General features: G+C 46.4%; 2 protein-coding genes across 3 annotated transcripts in view; both read right to left on the minus strand.

Moving 5' to 3' along the window:
- LOC117649688 overlaps nucleotides 1-445 on the minus strand; it is a 45,643-nt gene extending 45,198 nt beyond the window's left edge. For both annotated transcript variants that reach the window (XM_034392652.1, XM_034392651.1), the window contains exon 1: nucleotides 318-445. The gene's annotated coding sequence lies outside the window, so the exon portion shown is untranslated. The remainder of the gene's footprint in view (nucleotides 1-317) is intronic.
- LOC117649629 lies at nucleotides 196-21,597 on the minus strand. The gene is made up of 26 exons (XM_034392529.1): nucleotides 21,506-21,597; nucleotides 21,066-21,293; nucleotides 19,489-19,604; nucleotides 15,736-15,957; nucleotides 15,208-15,462; nucleotides 14,365-14,586; nucleotides 13,726-13,887; nucleotides 12,718-12,833; nucleotides 12,006-12,173; nucleotides 11,121-11,277; nucleotides 10,344-10,519; nucleotides 9,575-9,749; nucleotides 8,775-8,902; nucleotides 8,223-8,375; nucleotides 7,757-7,883; nucleotides 6,983-7,167; nucleotides 5,408-5,555; nucleotides 5,066-5,184; nucleotides 3,302-3,472; nucleotides 2,735-2,888; nucleotides 2,178-2,354; nucleotides 1,891-1,958; nucleotides 1,340-1,505; nucleotides 1,062-1,183; nucleotides 318-450; nucleotides 196-275 (listed from the first exon to the last, which is right to left on the minus strand). Exons 3-26 carry the CDS (start codon nucleotides 19,535-19,537, stop codon nucleotides 196-198), a joined length of 3,633 nt encoding a protein of 1,210 aa, XP_034248420.1. The 5' UTR covers nucleotides 19,538-19,604; nucleotides 21,066-21,293; nucleotides 21,506-21,597.
- Between the last annotated feature and the right edge of the window lie 417 nt (nucleotides 21,598-22,014).

Genomic DNA, 22,014 nt, shown 5'->3' on the forward strand with positions numbered 1-22,014 from the left:
CCGTTCCAAATTAAAGTACTTTGAGATGTTCGCCTGCCTTTGAGACGATAGTCCAGTCAAATGATTAGGATAATGGCTTTGAGCTGGAAATAATTCGCTTGAAACTTGGTGGACTGGTACAGCTTGATATGGCGGACAAAATGAGCTATATTTTGAGATTTTTCAAGAAGGGCGGGTTCATTTAATATGGGCGATTTAGGTTGGACGATTCGACGATTCCAGTTGATATCGATACGCCTTCAGGCCACTGGAAGATGACTGTCGCAAACGAGACACTGCCGGCGTTTGAGGTTTGGGGTCAGATTAGTAAACCTTACCTGAGGTCGGTTCGGTGCAAAACTCGGCGTTGAGGAAGTCTACAGGAGGTGCGATCCTGCATGCGCCCAGGGTGCGGAACAGCGTAGGAACCAGAGTCCGTTGGCTGGAGTAGGCGTCATCCCACACTTCTACCTGCGAACGAGAAAACAAACGCACGGAATGTGAGTCCAATAACACAGGTGCGTACATGCGATGTACACTTTATGCGCTTTTACTACATGCGATTTACAGCCTGGCTGTTAAGGAGACAGTAATCATGCAGTGTTGAGACCATCAGGTTAAATCTTTATTGAAGTCATCTACGTACAATCTCCAGTTTGAAAAGAGTAACTACACAGTAAAAACGGTTTTTGGGACCGGGAACTCCCTGGAAATCGCCTATGTTTCTACCAGGCTTCCTAGGAAAACCTTTATGGCTGAGTCACATCCAAACGAATGTGCCGCAATTCTCAAACGAACGTGACAATTTGTCACATTCGTTTGAACGTGGTGTCACATTCCTGGAATGACATTGTTCATTCACATCCGAACGAGCGGGACACAATGCTCAAAGGAGTGTGACATTCTGTCGCATTCCTTTCAGCGTGCTGTCACGAGAAGTCACGTCCCAGGAATGAGGGTGTACAATACTGATAAAGTCAACGCGAGGATCGAAGTGTTCTCCGAATGAAGGACCCAATCAATATTGGATATAGTACCAGGCGTGAAAACTTCGAGCCATCATTAATTTTTAAAATACTCACTTCAACAGAGAAAGGGCCTCTTCCGTCGGCAGTAATGTATTTGACGAGGACGTTGCTCGTTCGGATGGCTTCTCCGGGGCCCGACGACTCATTTGATTTCCTCGAGAACATGTTTAAGGCGGCTGGAAACAGAAAATTGATGATTATCTCTTCCAACGTTGTTCTTAAAGAATGTTTAGAAGTCATTGGGTCACTGGACTCGCATACAAGGTAGGAGCAGAGTTGAGATTGAAGTATTTCATCTCGAAAAAAAAAAGACAAAACAAAAAAAAACTTACACGTGACTACCATTGATGTCCTAATGAGAACGCCCCCACGAACCTCCCACACGGGGTTGTTGCGATACACGTGCACCTGGACATTCCACTCCATGCGGTTTCTGGACGCCTTGTAGAGAAAGTCGTTTTCGTCTTGAAGCTCATCCTTGGAGTTGAACAGGCCGCACTGGTGACAGGACCGCAAACAGTCAGAAAGACACGTGCGGAGGAAAGGGCACAGTGATCGGAAGAAGATATGAAGAGGGATCATTTCTGTTCCAAAGATATTCATTGGGTTTGTGATAAAAAGATCAGACGCAAAATAGCTATTTAAAAACCGGGGGCTATAAACTGAAAACTGAGTCCGTAGCGAAAAGAGAATCCCAGAGAGAGTCCCACCCAGTTTGTATTTTCAGCGACATTGATTGACACTTTTTTGCTACGACGATTCCCTGGACCATCCCCAACAGAAGCGCTTTCCAATACACTCTGAGGGATTATTCGACTCAAGGTTGGACTTCGAACATTGCCTGAAAGTTTTCTCATCTAAGGGTACACTGGCACTCGCTCACCTCAGTAGCAGTCGGCCGCCCTCCTACACAGTTCTTCGGCCCACTGTCGTCTGGAGACTTCAAGTTCACTGTAAAAAAAGAGAGAGATGAGTATTTGGACCACACCATACAGAAAATAAAAGGGATAGAGTGTACAGTAAGGATTCTAGAAAGTACAAGAGGCCGGGACTAGACAACACTCGTTCCTCACTTGGTACAACTATTGTTTTAACTTGAAAGTACAGTCCTTCCCTGAAAATTTTGGCAGGAATTGTTGAAGTTTTTCTAGCAGTGTCTGGCTGACTCACCGGGTTTTATCTTCCTCAGCTCCTCCCGCATCCATCCTTTCAGGGCATCGTCACGGAAGTCAGACGCCAGTCCCACGGTGCGATGGCGCAGCCGGGCAAAGCCCGTGTAGAGTCCCTGCAGATACCACTGGCTGCCAGACGACACCAAGAAGCCTCCTCCTAGCACCGCCGTCGGATCTTAGATCGAAAGCACATGTTCGTGAGCTACTGTGCTCCGCTATCTCGATTTGCAAGTACCTTCACTGTTATTCAAATGGCAGCACCGAAAAGTCATTATGTTTAAAACTTCTCACTGAAATGTTTTGCAACAATGCCAACAAAAATATGCAATAAAGTTATTTAGCAACATTCAACAATCATAGTACTTCAAAATGCGCCTTTCCTCGCCCAAATCAAGGGGTGTGGTTACTTCTACTTCATAAATTTTTGCGATAGATAAACTATTCAGGGTGTGATGAATCGATAAAATTGCAAATCCAGTTTCATCACAAATTTTATTTTGAATAACAAGTATCGCGGAATGAATGACAGTATCTGCGACGTTTTGCGGTACTTACCCAGAACGCCGGGGGTGGCTGACGTGCAAAACTCATTGGATTCCCTTGACCGATTTGATGACTGGCGGAGCTGGGTGCTGCACTCCGCTGGTCCCATAAACGGCACACTCACCAAACTGTGATTGGTAGGACCCCAGGAGGACCACGCCTCGACCTATGACAGTTGAATCGGGCCAGTGTCTCCACTAACGAAGGACTGTGTAAAACGTTTCGTTCGCATTTCGAAGAAAACACTGAGAATCCAAAAGGTACGAGTATAGCATCAACTGGTGAAGCTTTTCCTTTGCACATGAAGGGCCTTCCCATTCCCATGCATTAGCATAGGGCATTTTCGTGATTCATTGCACAAAAGGGGCAATAATGGCTATGGCACTGCACGTATGGTGCGATATCTCATTGCGCCCATAAGTGCTACGTTCGTATCGTTTGGAATCTCAGTGAATTCTCAGAGGGAACTCGGAAACAGCACGTCAGAAAAAGCATTTCCTAAACCCAACAAACGAAACATTAATTTTGTCACTGATGACGGACACTTGGCAGTGTGATGCAGTTGTCATTGCTTCTTACCAAGCCCAGCTGCCCGGTTGCCAACGGCTGGAGCACGTTCCCGTTGAGGTCGAGACATATCGGGGTGGCGAGCACGGCCTGGTCCGGACGCAGCTCGAGCAGCGCCACGTCCAGGAGCGGCCGGCCGTCCTTCCCGACCTCGGCACCCTCGCGTACGAGCACACGGACCACCTGCAGAAGCAACACATTACGGAAGGGTTGCTTCTTCAAAAGAAAACTAACTGCGCAGGGTACCACTACACTTCTAACTCAACTGTCGACTTAGTAGAGACTTGCAAGTGCGAACTAAAATGCGTGTTTGGCGCCAAGTACGTAAATGTTTAAACACTTAAAACTGCATGCTGGGCCCAGTAAAGTCCACGTTACACATAAGCATGCATGCAAGTGTTTATACTCAGCGAAGCCTGCATTTGTGTGTGCTTGCAGGAATACCCTTGAAAATGTGCACTTGGCCAAGTACACTGTCATTCCTGGGTGTTCAATAACTAAGCGCCTTAAGGCGTTTGCCTCAAAAACCTAGACGCCTTGATGCGCTTAGTTACTCAACGCCTAAGGCGTTTAGTTACTCAACGCCTAAGGCGTTGACTTACAAGACACCTTTGTTTGGCCTGTACCCACCACAACAGCAGTGGGAGTACTAATGCAATACAAGCTGCCCTTGTCCATTGATTCAAGGCGTCTAGCTGCTATACGCCTTCCAAGGCGTTTAACTGCTAGACACCTTGGAGGTGTGCAGAGGCTAAACAGCTTGACTGTCTTTGAATACAGCCATGCCATCCCTTGTTTGAACCAAGGTGTTTAGCAGCTACGCACCTTTGAAGGTGTCTTACCATTAAACGCCTTGCAAGGCGCGCAGCAGTTAAACACCTTGAGACAATGGGCCAGGGCAGCCTGCACTGCTAATGTAAGCGTGGAGATTTGTCCATATTTTTCCATTTGTTTAAATAAACTACACATACCTGTCAAAAATTAGTTTATGATGCTGAGTTGTCAATATCCAACTAAGGATGGAGACGGCTGATGTCAATACGTGTGACCAAACCGCAGAATTTTTTTGTCAACAAATAGCAGTCATCACTTAATATTGTCCTAAAATTAACTTGAGTCTTATTGTTGGTTGCAAAGTAAATTAACAAAAAGGCGGCAATATAAATTTGGTCTTGAAGGAAAGAAGCACAAATATAAGTCCTTTTCTCCATTGTGAAGAATCCACAATGGACCAGGCGCTGGTGAGGTTGGGCTGCCCCAGTAGATGGAGACATTTTCAGAGTTTAGAGGTGTGCCCCTTTGTTCGATTCGATTCATGATTTCACTGCCACGAAGCGCTCAAATTCGTTTGCAACAGTCTAAAAACGGAATAAACCGAGCCAAGAAGCACACACGAACTCGCACGTAAACATTTGCGACGCAACAAAACAAAATGCTGCCAACCTATTAAATGAAAAGACAAGAACGAACAGAAAAAAGAGACGTTCTTTTCATTACATAGGTTGGCAGCATTTTGTTTTGGTGTGGTGGGTACAGGCCAAACAAAGGTGTCTTGTAACTCAATGCCTCAGGCGTTGAGTAACTAAACGCCTTAGGCGTTGAGTAACTAAGCGCATCAAGGCGTCTAGGTTTTTGAGGCAAACGCCTTAAGGCGCTTAGTTATTGAACACCCAGGAATGACAGTGTAGGCTTTTAAAAGTGTACAGGCAAGCAGAAGCATTTGCAAAAGTGTAAAGTAAGACAGTTAGGTTTGTAGCGTAGGTATACGGCACTTACCTGGCTTCTCTTAACGCTACCGTCTGCGGCTGTCCAAAATACAGCGATAGAGTCTGTTGACACTGTCGGGACTATACCGTCACCGTTCCAACCAGACAGGTTCACTACGGCTGCGCTGTCTGCAAACATTTTGAGTGATAGAAACACAGCTTCATCCGCTAGGCAGGCAGGGTTATGCATCCAGATTTCTCCTATCCAAATGCATGGGGGAAGAGAAACTATGCTCGATTTCAAGCGCAACGTCTTCAGGCGTGACATTATGCTTGATTCAAGCATACAGTTGCGCTTTAGTTCTACCAGTGTACTTAGTAGTGTTTGCAGTGCAGTGACTCGTGTTCTCACCTGTGAGCACCGCGTTCGGCTGGATGAGCATGCCGGACTCCGTGCGGCTGCCGCTTCCAGAGCCCACCACCACGGCCACCGTCCAGGGCATGTGTCCGCGCAGCGAGAGTCCGGCAGAGAGCGGCTCGCACAGATTCACGTTGCCACACTGCCAGGCCGAGAGTGGAAAAGTCAGCCAGGTGCGATGTTCCAAATGACGTGATATTTTGTCACGTTAGGGAGGGTGGGGCAGTTTGAAACAGGGGCAGTTTGAAACAAACACCAATATTAAAGCAATGAGGGCTGCCGAAGGAAATGTGAGTGTGCACAATCTTCTATTTTCATGATCTTACTGATTTGCGATCGACACGGTCGCCAACGGTGCACTTAAGTGGCCTTGAAAACAAGGTGAAACTTCGGTACCATTGAAATTGGCCTAAACTTAAATTTCTAAGTCTCGGGAGTTTCCGTCTGGGTTTCGCTAGTAAGCAATCATCTCCCGCGCACTTACTTCATCTTTTAGTACCATATTAGACAAACGTAACGCACCCTCGGACACTGACGTAGCCCTCACCAAGTCCGGCGGGGAGCAGCACAATTGGAATGGTGCCCTCTGGGGCAGTTTGAAACAGAAGTGTATGGGGCAGTTTGAAACACAGCAATATCACCAAAAAAACGTTTTATATTATGGAAAGCGAGCATAATGATGGAAGTTCGTAATTCCAGATGGCATCAATGAAGACATTGTATGTTTGACCCGTGACTGGCATCAAAATGCAACATTTATAGACTATTGCATGTTGTGAACTTTGCGGGCAGGAAAAGGCCTTCATTTCAACTCCAAAACAGTAATGTGTGTTAACAACTTTTGTTCGTCTCTTTGAGACGAATCCATTGCCATACAAATTTTCGAAAAAATCGCATTTTGAAAAATATGCTTTTTTGGCTTTTTAATTATTATTAAAAATGTTTAAAAAGTTCGTCAAAATGTCAGCACTTGCATGGCAACGTCTTTTTGAGTCTACTTGAATCTATTTGAGTTGTGTACGCGGCTCTTCTTGGCCCGTGTTGACTTCCATACAGCTGTTTCAAACTGCCCCATCGCTGTTTCAAACTGCCCCGGCCTGGGGCAGTTTGAAACAGATGCAAGGGTTGGAGTTTTACCTTATTATTAACGTTGAACGAACTTGTAAGCGTCTGCGGGCGTTTTCTAGTCTAGATAATGAGTCATTCTATCAATCTAGTGCAAACACGCAGCATATAGACCAACAGTACGATTATAATAACGAAATTCCAAATTCTGTTTCAAACTGCCCCACCCTCCCTTTCGTTAAAAAGTGATGCCATGGAACTGGAGTGATGAATGATGCAATTTAGAGCACATCCGTCGATTACATAATTTTGTGTCCACCACGTGACACAATTTGTCCGATGAAATTGCTATTTGCAATAAGCATCAGACACTTTGTATCACCTGGTGGACACAAAATTGTATCGGGTATCAGGTGCACTTAAAATAGCATCATTCATGGGACCAAACAATGAGTCCCATGACATTTAGAGAGTACACTCTTCAGTTTTGCCGGGTATACTCACAGTGGGCTTGCCGATCATGTCGCTGGTCTTGGACAGCCACTGACGCACGCCGCGATCGCTCATGTCAGTGTACGCGGTGACGGTGCCGTCAGGTGTGGACACACTGTCAGACCCGACGCCGCGCAGAAACCATGTGCTGCCGGCGAACACGTACAAGCTGTTGTGGGCTCGCAGTTGCTTCGGGCCTTCAGAAAGTTATTTGTAAAAGACACAATATCAAAAGACAATGATCGAGTGAACACTTGAAGCAATGAGCGCCAGCGCGTTTTAACACGTCCTCGACTATCGTCACTCAAGGTAATACGAGGAGAGCACTGGAGTTTCTGGAAAGTGCTCTGCAGACCAAAGTGTGCACTGCAGCCTGTGGCATGTTTGCTTGCCACTAAATTGGCAAGCAGTTTTGAATGCGAAAACTTGGCAAAGCTTCGACTCGAAATCCCATTAGCTTTCGAATAATTGGCAAGCTGGGGAGTATACCACGGACCGGCTTGCCACCATTCAGCAGTCAAAGTGCATAACTTCGCGCATAATACAAAAATAAAAATATTATTAGTGCGCTTATTCACGCGCTCAAACGTCAGTATGTTATTGTGAGTAAAAACTCACTTCAAGTCCGAGAGCTAGTGCTAGGACACCTCTCAGCCGTGGCTGGACGATTCCGGCTGTCGGACTCAAGTGTGGATATGTGTAAGTGAGAATAAGCTCTTGCTACGTGCTGAAGTGGAGTAGATTTTCGGTTTCTTACCACTCCTTCCGGGATTCTCCAAAGCTTACCTTCTTGGACAGTGCATACGTGGTGACTGCCGGGCTGGGCCGAGCTCAATTGCTTGCAGCTGGTGGTGTTCAAAATGGGCAGGCGCGTCCACAACGTCGAGTTGTCCGTCTCGTAGTCTGACAGCGCCTAGGATTGGCAGTCACTTCATGAAGCAACCCTCCGACGTGGCGCCACAGAATTCAGGTCAGCATGTTTGTTGGTTGGGCCACATGAATAGAGACTTATGCTTCCGTGGATCGATGTCAATAGCTACCTCTTCCAGATTCGCAGCTTAAGCCCCAGCCCCAAAATGCTGTTACAGATCAGATTTTCATCTTTCATCTGTGGTAGCCTCATTTGTACATCCCATACCGTCCCTCCGGGACACCTCAATCATGCTCACTTTTCAGTTCACCTAATCAAACACACATAGTTCTTTGCCACAGAATGACGATACTGCCCAAAAATTGAAACAAAGCGACGAACCGTTCCGAGGCGCTCCTTTTTGAGCAGCGCACCGCCAGTCCAGTCCAAGCACACGGGCATCAGGTGCACGGGCTGCTTCAGTTCCAGGAGGAGGATGTTGTAGAACAAGCCTGAAGCGGCGAGCACGTCGCTCGGGAAGAAGCCGCGAACCACCTGTTTCAGGAAGAACGTGACAATGGTGATGGAGAAAGTGGATGCACTCAGATACGGCGAGCCTTTAAGATAGGTTTGCGCCGAAACTTGAAACTTGTAGTTTCCGCTGCCTCTGATTCTTTCGCCGCTCTGTCTTCCTCGCACCCATCAGAACGAGCAAGGAGTGCGACAAAACGAATCTCGGAATCAGTCTTCAGACAACGAAAGCTTGTACACACTAAACTCTTGTGGACTTTTAAAATGCATAATTTTGCGCCCTTTATGCATAATTATGCATGCAAAGATACGTACGTAAGGTGTGAATAATGTTATGCATCCCGGTGTGCATTTTATGAAGAAAGATGCTTAAAAAGTCCACAAGAATTTAGTGAGTGCGGGAGTGCGGCTCACTCTACTCACCTCGCTGACGTTGATCGCCTTTTCGAGGCTCTTGAAGTGTGCCTCGCGACGGGGCGTCACTCTTAGCCACGTCGACGGGTATTCCGACAGGTCGATGGGCTGGCCGGTGGAAGTCACGGACTTAGCCCCTTTCAATCAGAAGTAAAATGCATATGATGACTGCACCCTCTAACGTTTCTGTTACTTTGGATATTATACACTCTAAATGTCTTAAGGTGAAAGGCTACACCAACACACACTAAATTACTTTGCAGGTTTTATTAGAGCTTTAAGCTTTGCACGTCACTGTGCATGCGATTCAAAATGCACAGATTTCATGCGTGACTTTTTCGTGTCTAGTAAAGCGCACAAATTCGTGCATTTTGAAACATTTGAAACTGTGCATTTTGCAGTTTCGTGCATGCAAGAAAAAAAAACAAAAAAAAAACTGCATGGTGAAGATTTCCTTCATGATACAAACGACGTAATTCTCCTAAATATCTATTTAAAAGGTACAGTGAATTCTCACAGGTATGATATTTAAGACAGCTGCACCTCCATGATTTAGAGAGCCAGTCCACACTGTAAATATTTGTTGTCACTGTATAGCAAACCGAGGATGACGTTTTCATCACAGCTCCTACACTGACTGCATGGGCGTGGTCAGCATTTATTTTGAGGACATCCTTGTAAGGAAAATTACCCTTGAAATTTTGAAATTGTCGTCTAATGACAACCTAACCAAAATTTTCGCAGTGTGCAAGTCTGCTTTCTCCTCTGTTTCCCCTAAACTGAACTGCAAGAATATTTGGGACACCAACGCGTTATGATGAGGTTGGGACCAATAAGAGCCCCGGTGGTGAGCCTTTCGAAGTCGTGGTTCGAGGTCTGCTTGTAGTAGACGTCCACCTCCCAGGGGAAGTCGAACTGCCCTGCCGCGGCGCCACTCACGATGCTGGCTTGGTTCACGTCCACGCCGCAGCGCCGGCCGCTCACCTGAAAAACGGGTGACAGACAAGTGCGAACGAAGTAGTCTCAAGTGTTCACTAGTAAAACAAGAGGCATGACAACTACACGATAAAAACCCTCAGAACTATTTTGAGCCCGTGTAAGGTACAAGCTATTTAGTGTGTTATGAAGAAATAGTTCGAAAATTACGAAGTATTCTCTTTGCACGTGTGCTCAAAATAAGTACTTAGACCCGACTAAGAAATCAGCTGCTTTTCTTTGTAAGGCCCAAAATAGTTGGGAAGATTTTCAGAGTGATTGCCCTTTAGGGCTTGAAGTCTTTCAAGCCCTTTATGGCTTTTGTTGTCACTAGCAAAATCATGGATGATATTTTCGTCACGTTCAAATGATGAAAATCACATCACTAAAGGATTACATTTTCATCAAAGCCCCTATGCTTGTTGCATGGGCGTGACAACCATGTCATCAACAATGTTGGTAACATCCTTGTAAAGAAAATTAGCCTGTCATCAAAAGACTACTCAAATTTTGACTGCGGAGCGGAGGTTATTTTTAAGGAAGAGCATTAAAAGTTGTTCGTGTTAACTTCCAGTCCTCGGCGCAAGCCCCTCACCCGTTTACCTCTCCGAGTTGAATGAGGCCTGACATCCACGGCACGAAGGTGGTGAGGTTGGTGAAGAACGAGTAGGTGGTCTCTTGCGAGCTGCCCAGCGACACCACTCCGCGCAGATACCACGCCCGCTCCTCGTTCGGGAAGGCGATGCCGCCCCCACTGTCTCCCTTGGCCACCGTCGTGCCTGCCGGGAAGGGAATGACGTCATGGGTCCTCCACGCTACAGAGGTAGCTGCCTACTAATACTCCCCAAGTTCCTGAGCTTTTTCTTTGCAGCACGAAGTATTATGACAGAGCAGTGAAGTTTGGAACTCATCGTGGGGAAGAAATTCTCAGTAACTTGTCACCACTTTCTTCATATTACGAACAAATGTTTCCACTGTGGCAAAAAGCTACGGAAAATTCTGTAAACAGCTTGTGGTAATTCTCCGTAGCCCCCTTATCAATATTCTCCGTAGGCTCTTACAGTATTTTCCGTAGGACAGCACAGTATTCTCCGTAGGACCTTACAGTGATCTCCGTAGGACTATACAGTCTTCCAGGTCCTACGGAGAAGACTGTGCGGACTTACAGAGAATACTGTACGGCCCTACGGAGAATACTGTAAGAGCATACGGAGAATATTGATAAGAGGGCTACGGAGAATCCTGGCAAAAAAATTAACAGAATTTTCCGTACCTTTTTACCACAGTGTCTGTATTACGAAAGATTTGAATCGTAAAGTACTGAGAATTAGGTTAGAATTCTGGCTTTTTCTACAAACTTTCCGCCTGCCCCATACGTACGGTTCACGAACCCGATGCAGAACTTGTCAGGAAGCTTGTTGTACACGGCCAAGCTGTCCGTGACGTGCCGCTTGCATTCGGCGCTCTTGATGAAGGGCAGCAAGGCGAACCGCAGGGAGTCGTGCGCTCTCTCCGCAGTGTCGCCGAAGCCGACGACCTGCAACACGCCGAGGCCACGATCACGCAGCGCACAGTGGGCCAGAAGACCGGCGGAGGTGGAGGTGGTCAAAAACGGGTTTTGAGCTCCCACACTCTCAGTCCCGTATCGACTTTAAGGATTTTGTGCAAACGTATTATGAACTATTTTCTCTGTAGCTATGCACTATTTTGTTCATTGTATAGTATAATGTATTAAGTCCATTAAACCTGACTTTTTGTTTTGCAATGTACTTTTCAATTTCTACATGATCTAATGGCAATTTAACCTTTAAAACGATCAAAATTGTGCATAGTTAAAGAGAAAATAGTACATTTTACGTTTGCTCAGAAAACGTCATAAGCAAGGGAGAAAAAAGTCCACATATGTCTGAGAGTGAGAGTCGCGAAATGGGACTCGAACCGAAGGTGCACATTATGGTGCTCCATATGGGTAGGTATAATACACACTCGAGTACACCCTTCATCAAGTTTTCAGTGCGGTCGTTTCCCGGCCTCGATTCAGGATCCAATGAAACCTTGAGAGAAGGGCGCAAACAACTCCTCTTAAGATGAAACTGATATGATGACGACATGGGTCGTGGCAAGTACGAATGGAGTATCAGGGCAATGAAGTCAAAACCGGCAACAACACTTGCAAACGTCGCGGCCACACCCGCAACATCTTGACAGTCCCGGTCTCTTGAGAGGGAACTGTAATGCCATAACATATGCTTGTCAGATACTTACCGCGCCCAGCTCTCCATGGCGAAGGTTGGGCAGCTCCAAGCCCCAGTCCACGCAAACGGGCATCGTGGTGGAAGTAATGTCCACCTCGTCTCGGAGCTCCACGAGTGATATGTCATTCGAATACAGTTCTTTGCTGCCACCGTAGTCCTTGATGTAAATCTTCTCCAGCTGACATGCAAATAATAATACCGTAACATTGGGTTTTGCTGGTGCAAGCATTGGTAAAGTGCGCAGTAAGTAATTAAGTGTAAAATAAGCTAGCTTGTGCTATTCGCCGGCCGTTGTATTAGACACATGAGAAACCCGTGGATCCTTTGTAGTTTTACATTTTCTAGTTTACATTTTTGACAAACTAATAATTGAGAATTGGAAAGTGCGGAAAAACTTTGTTGTCATAGTCAAAATCAGTGAACAAAAACCTGTCATCAACAGATGCGGTCAAATTCTCAAAGAAATGATTTTAGAATCAATTCACATATTCATTGAATAGGCGTGGGTAAAATTAGGGGAAGAAACGTTTTAATTATTTAAGCCTGGCGCAAGATATCCGAGACCTCGGATTGAGCAACCCTTATACCGTCATAGAAATGATGATCTGCTCACTCCACAAGTACATGCCTGGTAGGCTCAATGTAGGTCAGCGTGTGCATGACCTGGACAAGTGACTTGCATAGAAGGATTTGAAAGGTTGTAGAAATGCACTTAACCTAACCTCTCTGTACTGCTCGTTTGGCTCTTGTTCGCTGACATTCCTCTTGATCTTCCCAAAGCCTGCTCTGTATATTGCCTCGGGAGACATCTTCTTACCATCGTGGAAGCAGTGAGCAGCTGAAATCAGAAAATGAATTTAAAGCCAAACAAAAAACTGAGGAAGTTCCTGAGAAGGACAATAAGAGATGGATTACATCGAGGGTTCACTGAGAATCAAAAAGTCATAACCAGGGCACCATAGGGTGAGATGAGCTCCATCACCCAAATTTAGGATATAAAGTTGCCCTCACCCAAAATATAATATTGAACGTTCAACGTTATTTACTTCAGAAACGAAAGATTTCTGTACAGAAATCTTTCGTTTCTGAAGTAAAGAACTCTCTAAAGCTGTAACTGCACTCGCACTTCAGTCACTTTCTACAACTGAGTAGGATTGTCAGAAACTACATGCTGTGCGTTGGTGACCCGATTCATCAACTCATGTACCTTCGAACACACTGACTCACTCTCGGTGATTCCCATAAGAAACACCATTTCGCAATCCAGTCCTTCCATGCGTTAAATAGGACAGCGTCTCATACCACCAACTACAAAGAAGTGCAAGTTTGTTAGAAGACGTTTTGCTTGGAATGGAAATTCCCCATGTACACTGGTGAAACAAAGGCATAAAAATTATGCCCTTTAAGGGCGTAAACGATTTACGCCCTTAAAGGGCATAAATCGTTAATGCCTTTGGGAAGGGCATTAAAATTTTGCTTGAAATTCCCATACCATTTACACCCTTCCCAAGGGCATAAAACGATTTATGCCCTTGCAAGGGCGTAAAAGGGCATTTATGCCCTAAAGGGCGTAATTTTTATGCCTTTGTTTTACCAGTGTATTTAGATAAGGGAAATCTTGATGAAAGAGCCTGTTAAGCTTGATTTGAAGCGTAAACTCACAGCACCTGAACAAAAAGCGTAACTTAATACTACACTTTAGTTTCACCAGTGCTATCGGCGAGTCTCACCGGACACGAAGTACTTGGGCGAGATGAGCGTGCCGCCGCAGATCTGCTGCAGGTCCTTGGTCAGGTCGTAGATGACCACGTGCCAGGGGAAGTCGGCTGCTGAGGCCGTCACGTTGCCGTCGCGGATGAAGCTGATCCCTTTGCCGGTGGGCTGCCCGCAGACTAAACACAGATAATTTTAAAAATAAAGACGTGAGATTGAACTCTTTGGGTCGTGAAACGTCTTCTAAATGAGTGGATTATTAAGAGCTGCACACAGTAGACCGCACTGTGGAAACTTTACGAAGAAGCGTGCCAAGTACTAACTTTTCTCCTTTTGAAAAGAATTACTTCGTACATCAGCTTTCTTTGTAACTTTAAAATAACTTGTAAAATTTTGTATTTACATTGAAGATTTTTTTTTAGACATAACAGTATGTAACGGTTTAAAATTTAGAATATTCTCATATTTCGTAAGTAAGTTTTAGGAATTTTTCCGCTGAGTAGCACCACTATTGCTGTGCGGGCGCAACTCAGTTAAAAAGCTCACCTGGCCGAGAGAAGTACATGCACTCTTATTTCACATCTCGGCCTTTTCAAGAGCGTTAGCTTGCGCAGCTCTTGCCCGGATTCTAAACTGTCACCGTAAACAGGACTCACTGGGCTCGCATCGGAAGGGCTGCACAGTCCACTGCCCGTCTGCACCGCACTGGGACTCGAAGCTGGAGGCCGGCAGGTAGCCGAACAGGAACTGGTGCAGGGGTTTGCAGCGGAACCTGGCGGTGGTTCCGGCAGGCACGCTCCGCGCCGTGCAGTCGAAGGGCCGTCCCTGGAACCGGCACTCTGCCAGCACCGTCTTCGACTCCAGCGGTGGGCACGTCACTGCAGCATTCGAACGTTTCACACTGTGAAAATTTGTTGTCACTTTATGACAAAAACGCGGATGACATTTTCATCACTTTCAAGTCATGACAATTCTCATCACAAATTGATGACATTTTCATCAAAGCTCCTATACTTTTTGCATGGGCGCGACAACAATGTCAACAATCAATTTTTTACGACATTGTTGTTGGGAAAATTAGCCTTGAAATTGTCATCAAGTGACCACTCAAATTTTCACAGCGTGCACTTGGAACCTGGGGGTGCTCTTCGCGATCCTACTTTGAAAACTTAAGTGTTCTGACCGGGAAATAACTTGAATTTAGGTGTACAATCCCCTTGAAATAACGTTGAAATAACCTCATGCGAAATGAAATCAAAACAACGTGAGAACGTGGAAAGACATAGAAATGATGTTGAAATATAGTTGAAGTCTCAGGAATTTGCAAACTGAGATGATCTCTATAAGTACACTCTTAGCACGTTACTAACTTTTCGCTCACTCTGACAGTACCTATGTACGAATGCAAGTAATTTGTTCAAACATGAAACGTACCTTTTCGTTTCTCATAGGGATGGTTAAATAGTGTGCCGACGATATATTTTCGTAAAGTCACGCACCTGGCGCTGGGGTTGCCGCACTTGCACTCGATTCCGGTTCGCATCGAAAGGGCCCTTCGCTCCACAGCCCGTCCGTGCCGCACTGCGACTGGAAGTTCGGGTCCCGGGAATACCCGAACTTGATCTTGTGGCCGGGCTTGCACTTAAAAGTGGCGACGGTCCCTGGCGAGACTGGCTGCTCTTTGCAGGGCACCGGCTGCCCCGCGAGCGTGCAATCCGCGACCACCGTCCGAAGCTGCAACGGTGGGCAAGTCACTGCAACCAACAGGAGAGCGCGGTCAAAGTTTTTCAACCCGAAAACTCATCTCCAATATTCGTAAATCAGTAGGACTTCCAATCCTCTCCAATATTTGTTTGTCAGCGTCTAGAGTGTTGGCCGCCTCCACCGGTCTTCTAGCCCACTGTGGGCCGTTAAGTTACGATGTGACGTGTCACGTTCAAACAAATGACACAACGTACTCAGATGAACGTGACAAAGTTAAAAAAAAAAACAACAATTGAATAACAGTGAAGACGTGCCGGTCACACCTGGCTGGCAGCTGAAGGGCTGCATACTCCAGGCGCTATCGCTGCCGCAGCGGGACTGGAACCTCGCGGGCGGCATGTTGGGCAGCGAGAGTTGATGCCCAGGCATGCAGAAGAACCTGGCTAGGGTTCCAGGCGGCACAGGGTCCTTCATGCAGTCGACGGCCCGCTCGCCGAGCCAACACACCACCCGGACCGTCTCCGACTGCAGTGGTGGGCATGATGCTGCAACAAGAAGCGAGTGTAGCGTCACTTGCTGCATGCGTTTGAAACCGTCCCCCCTCCCCCCCCCCCCGAGGGCAAACTGCCAGTAGTAAGCCTGGAAACAACTTGACTGGCAATCTCCATGAATGCATAACTGTAAGCCTTGATAAGATTTCATTCTTGGCGTTTAGAACCAATTTTCCAAAACTTAACGCGAAATCAGTCGTAAAATTCCTTCCTACTCTCTCAGCCGTTTACTGACTATTTCTCATTAGCAGACGTATTTCTGTAAGCAACCATAATACTTAGTATTAACTTCTTAAATACTTAAAAATTTCTTTGTAATTTACTAAGAAAACGGTAATATCAGTACAGTATTTAGCAATTGCTAAGTAATTCTGACAAAAAATACTTAGTATTATGGTTGCTTACAGAAATGCGTAAGCCAATGAGTAAAAGTCAGTAAAAGGCTGAGAGTGTATTCCGTTATCTTGTGTTGGTCGCGAGTAGTAGCGGCTGCCCCCTGGACCGTTTCCATCGCACCAAATGGGATAACGACGAATGAGCGTAATGCTTTGGTACACAAATAGCCTCGCAATGTTCCCTTTTTTCATGAGGCGTTTCACTGGCTTTTTTCTGTGATGCATAACCGCACAGATTTCTTCATTTTTGTATAAAATTACGTACAAATCTGTACAAAAAGTCCATCTCCATTAATAACAAAAACTGTGACAACTCGTACAAACTTGTGCAAAATCATTTAGTGTCTAACACACGTAAAGTGCAATGATTCCCCATGCCTTGGTATAGGGCGTTTTCGGTGTGCATTGGTGACTATCATACTGTAGGGACAATGTCTCATTGTATTGCGCCTTACGCGATATCTTCATAGCGGGGACATTCCATGTGAAGTCAACCAGGCCTTAGCCACCATGGGCTCCGATCCGGTTCCGGTTTTCAGGGTTTGTTACCCCTATGGTCCCATGAAATAATCGGTACTTGGTTTGGGGTCCGGCCCCCCAGGGGCTGGGCTATGGCCAATTTACTTATTTGCTAAATATTGAAACAACGCAACTTTGGAGGGCTTTTTCTCAGCAACCATGCGTTGTAGGTCAAATCCGAGACCAGATTTGGAAAGAGGATGAAAAACTGAATCTTTTTTGTCATTGAAGTTTTTATGTCCAAAAACTTTTTATAACTTCAAGACTTTAGTTAAGTTTTAAAATTAGCGCCATTTCCTAGATCCTCAACCGATTTTGACCAATCTGGGCTTAAAAGATAGCTTAAACCCTTCCCTAAACGAAAATGTTAACCAAAAAATGTGTTCGGCTTCGTTCCCGAGAACGAGCCATTTTCGTAAACCCCTGCAACCACGTATTTCACCAAATTGTAGTGACGGCCGCACTCGCTACCACACTGGACGCTCTCTTAGGTGTTTTCGGCTCAAAGCAAGCTTCCGGGTTGCTTTTCTAAGGTCAGGGGACCCAAGCGCCTGTCAGGTAGGCCAACAACCAGCAGACCTGCTACGCACTAGTGACGACAGGGTGGCCTACCTTGCCCCAAGAGTGCGACAGGCAGCGCTCTCTGGGCGGTCGGGCCAGTACTACACCCTGACAACCCGGCGTGATATTGTACAGGTGGGTGTGGGTGTTGTTTTAAGTTATTGTTGCTCGGCAGGGTAGGGGATGTTTCAGGCGTTTCAGTCAGCATTTGCTCTGCAAACTTAAGTGTGTGCCAGGCATGCACTTCTTGGTGCATGCCTGCAGGCTCACACTTGTTAGTGCATGCCTGGCACACACTTGCCGTCGCTTATGCATGCATACAAGCAAGTGTGTGCCTGAGGCATGCACCAGGAAGTGTGTGCCTGCCAGGCATGCAGAAAAGAAGTGTGTGCCTGCCAGGCATGCACCAAGAAGTGCATGCCTGGCACACACTTGAGTTTGCAGAATGGGTAAACAATGTTTATTAAACATTTTTGACAGTCTTATGGTGGTTTTGTACTTGTTCTCCACCGATTTTGCTTTAGTGTTAAAGAAGATACTTTTCTTTAGCTATAGCCAAAGGAAAGTATCTTCTTGGTATGCCTTCAGATTATTACCAAAATGCCGTTAAAGCGTGCTGTCAAGTCTGCTGGAAAGCATAAAGAAAAGTATCTACTTTAACTACACTGTTAAAAAAAAGTCGAAATTTTCAGACTTTTTAGGATATATAGCTGTATCTAAATAAAAGTATCTTCTTTAACACTACTAACCTGTATCTTCATTGTTATTGACTATGGTATGCCTTCAGATTAATTCCAAAATGCCGTTGAAGCGTGCAGTCAAATCTGCTGGGACTGTCAAAGAGAATTCAAACATGTATGTTTACCCAAATGCTGACTGAAACGCCTGAAACATCCCCTACCCTGCCGAGCAACAATAACTTAAAACAACACCCACACCCACCTGTACAATATCACGCCGGGTTGTCAGGGTGTAGTACTGGCCCGACCGCCCAGAGAGCGCTGCCCGTCGCACTCTTTAGGGGCAAGGTAGGCCACCCTGTCGTCACTAGTGCGTAGCAGGTCTGCTGGTTGTTGGCCTACCTGACAGGCGCTTGGGTCCCCTGACCTTAGAAAAGCAACCCGGAAGCTTGCTTTGAGCCGAAAACACCTAAGAGAGCGTCCAGTGTGGTAGCGAGTGCGGCCGTCACTACAATTTGGTGAAATACGTGGTTGCAGGGGTTTACGAAAATGGCTCGTTCTCGGGAACGAAGCCGAACACATTTTTTGGTTAACATTTTCGTTTAGGGAAGGGTTTAAGCTATCTTTTAAGCCCAGATTGGTCAAAATCGGTTGAGGATCTAGGAAATGGCGCTAATTTTAAAACTTAACTAAAGTTTTGAAGTTATAAAAAGTTTTTGGACATAAAAACTTCAATGACAAAAAAGATTCAGTTTTTCATCCTCTTTCCAAATCTGGTCTCGGATTTGACCTACGACGAATGGTTGCTGAGATACTGCCCTCCAAAGTTGCGTTGTTTCAATATTTAGCAAAAAAGTAAATTGGCCATAGCCCAGCCCCTGGGGGGCCGGACCCCAAACCAAGTACCGATTATTTCATGGGACCATAGGGGTAACAAACCCTGAAAACGGGAACCGGATCGGAGCCCATGGTGGCTAAGGCCTGGTTGACTTCACATGGAATGTCCCAGCGCTTAAAATGGCGGTGACATCAGCCCACCCTGACACTATACGTACTTAAAACCAGATACACAACCCAGGGGCGGACTGGCTCCTAAAGGGCCCGGCGGGGAAATAGGCCAGAGGGGTTCGGGTTCACCTATCTGTCAGGGGGTTTACATGAACAATAACAGTTTTTTTTTAAAGCTTTTGACACCAATATCGATACTTTTGATATATTTTGAAGCAACTCCGAGTCAATAGCATGCTCTGGAGTTACGTAACTGGACAATACTTTGTGTTTTTTGGTCCAAAGGGGGCCCGTATACCGGGGGTTTCCCCGCCGCCAACCCCGGGCCAGTCCGCCCCTGACACAACCAGACTTACGCTCACCTAAGGCCTGCGGCACGAAGAAATACAACACTGGCACAATGAAGAGCATATTACTTGTGGTGTCGAGAAGACGACGATGAAGCTCTTGTCCCACGGGGCAGCATCCATCAAGATTTCTGCATTATAGAAAAATAAGTTTGTCAGGTTACTTTGCTGAACACTGACGCAATAGGCTCGTTGAATCGGCCCTCAAGGTTTCACTTTCTAGCGGAACAGGGCATGGAATTTGGGGGCAGCTTGGACACCTCTCTGCACGCGAGGGCTGTGCTGTGCCCGGACGATACACCAAGAAGAACGGTGGGAAAACTACGTGGCATAAGCCGTAAATTTGGCGCACTAAAGGCTTGTTGTAGTCCGTGGTTTGTCGAGGTTTACGCCTGGAATACGCCAAAATTATGGCAAAATCGGCGGTGGCGGAGTGCGACGTTGCCACACTTACCGACCCTCTTGTCTTTACTCTCACCCCCGGGATTCACGCCAGCTCATTTCAATCCGAGATTTTCTAGTTCAGACCTATATTTGTGGGTTTTTTGGAAAACGAAAAACAAAAACAAATTTGCGAGTCTTTTTTAACTTTATTGCATTTTATTCTTAATTTCATATAACCCAAACCGTGACGTCTATGACAGGTTACACATAAAATAACAGCAATGACCCGGTGAGAACGGAACACACTAAATGTTATGTACAATTTTGTACGAGACATCACAGTTTTTAGAGCACACGAACTTTTTGTACAGTTTTGGTACGAAAAACCGCACAAACTTCCCCATTTACTGCAAAATTTCGTACAAATTGTACGAAAAGTTCCTGTGCACAAAAAACTGTGATGTCTCGTACAAAATTTGCACAAAAACATTTACTGTGAACTGAGTGCGACTTTTAACTTTAGTTTGGACTCCTGTAGCGAGGTTTAGACACGTGTTTTCTCCCGAAGGGCACGGTAAAAAACGGTACCTGGTTTTTCCAGGAAGCCCATGGTAGGGACATAGGCGATTTCCAGGCAGTTCCTGGGAAAACCAAGGGAATGTTTCTACCGTGGGGTCACTGTTCTCATCTCTGGTCAGGTGCGCGTGGCGTGCCGGGGAAGCACAGAGGAGACCGTGGCGGCCAAGTAATTGCCCTCGCCCGACGCGAACCTCCAGGCGACTCCGAGAGTTGTTTTCATCGCCGTGTCTCTCTCGCACTCATGTGGCGTCCCATATGGCTGCGACAGGGACAGACCGTCGAAAACGGCTCTCGGGATCAATCTTCAGGCCGCGCAGTGAAATCGCATATACCTCTGTCGGTGTCGGTGTTTCAGAGACGGCCAGAGACCAATGCGCCCCGCAAATACCCCGGCTTTCCCCCTGGCTCACCAAGAAAAAGTGTTCTTGCCACAAGGGAATACTGCTCTCATGACGAAACCTCAGTGGGCTCACCCTTGTTAAGGGTGTCAAGAGGCGAGACCGTCCTTAAGTTCATCTACAAGTGTCTGTGACACTATATTAAAAGACAGTTTACGAGTGTCTGTGACACTATATTAAAAGACAGTTTACGAGTGTCTGTGACACTAAACGAAAATACAGTTGTCTTACTTGGCCTTGGGAACGCTAAACGATGTATCCTTTGCGCTAGTTCTTTTGTGACTTCTGTTCCAATCCAAGCGGTCCGACTACTTCACTTGAGAACCGTTCAAACACTGTTCTTCAGCATGCGCTGATCATTCGTCAAACCGTAAACACCCTCATTCTAGAGCTGATTTTTGGCCCATTCACACCCAAACGAATGTGTCACAATGCTCAAACCAACGTGTTGTCACGTTCCTGGAATGAGAGTGAAAGCTATGTAAGTGCCAGAGCTTCAAAAGCACATAGACTCTACAAGCATTCACATCGATAAGGGGACAGGTGTCAGTCCTCATTAGGGTCTTAGTCTAAGGTGTAAAAGCACACGATGAAGATGCCACTGCGAGTAAGTACCACAGCCGAAAGAGCTTCCTGAGGACCAACAAATACTCTCGAGAGTGAAAACAGACCAATAAACGAGCAGGATCGCGCACCAAAGTCTGCAGTCACTGAAGCACGCCCAGCCGGCTGGGAACCACAACACACGCCACGCCCCGCCCGGCTCCAAGGAGGCACTGAGCTCCGCTCCCACCGTCCCGGAAAGACCCCGCAGCCTTGGAATGACGTCACAGCGGTGGCGGCGCGTCGAGCAGGCTCTGCGGAGCAACTCCGAACATCGCCTTGCCTCGCTCGCACTCATGTGGCGTTCCATGTGGGTTAGAGAGAGAGAGAGAGAGAGAGAGAGAGAGAGAGAGAGAGAGAGAGAGAGAGAGAGAGAGAGAGAGAGACAGCGACGAGACGCTGCGCAGAGTCTGTCTGCAGGAGCGCGCGACTTCCAGTGAGAGAGGCGGGCGGGGGTAATCTGCGGGACAAACCGATCCTGATTCGAACAGGTTGGGTTATGTGGGTTGGCGCACTCTAAATGTTCTACAGTGAAGATTCTCCATATTATGGTGAAAATGTTCCATATTATGGTGGT

The sequence above is a fragment of the Thrips palmi genome, unplaced genomic scaffold (assembly GCF_012932325.1).
Source record: "Thrips palmi isolate BJ-2018 unplaced genomic scaffold, TpBJ-2018v1 HiC_scaffold_4, whole genome shotgun sequence".
NCBI classification, from domain to species: Eukaryota; Metazoa; Arthropoda; class Insecta; order Thysanoptera; family Thripidae; genus Thrips; species Thrips palmi.

Coding starts and splice junctions, on each gene's coding strand:
- LOC117649629 (XM_034392529.1), bottom strand. CDS start 19,537: ATGCTCTTCATTGTGCCAGTGTTGTATTTCTTCGTGCCGCAGGCCTTA. Junction 11,278..12,005: donor GCCATGGAGAGCTGGGCGCG/GTAAGTATCTGA, acceptor GGCGTGTTGCAG/GTCGTCGGCTTCGGCGACAC. Junction 5,185..5,407: donor GCCGAACGCGGTGCTCACAG/GTGAGAACACGA, acceptor AAATGTTTGCAG/ACAGCGCAGCCGTAGTGAAC.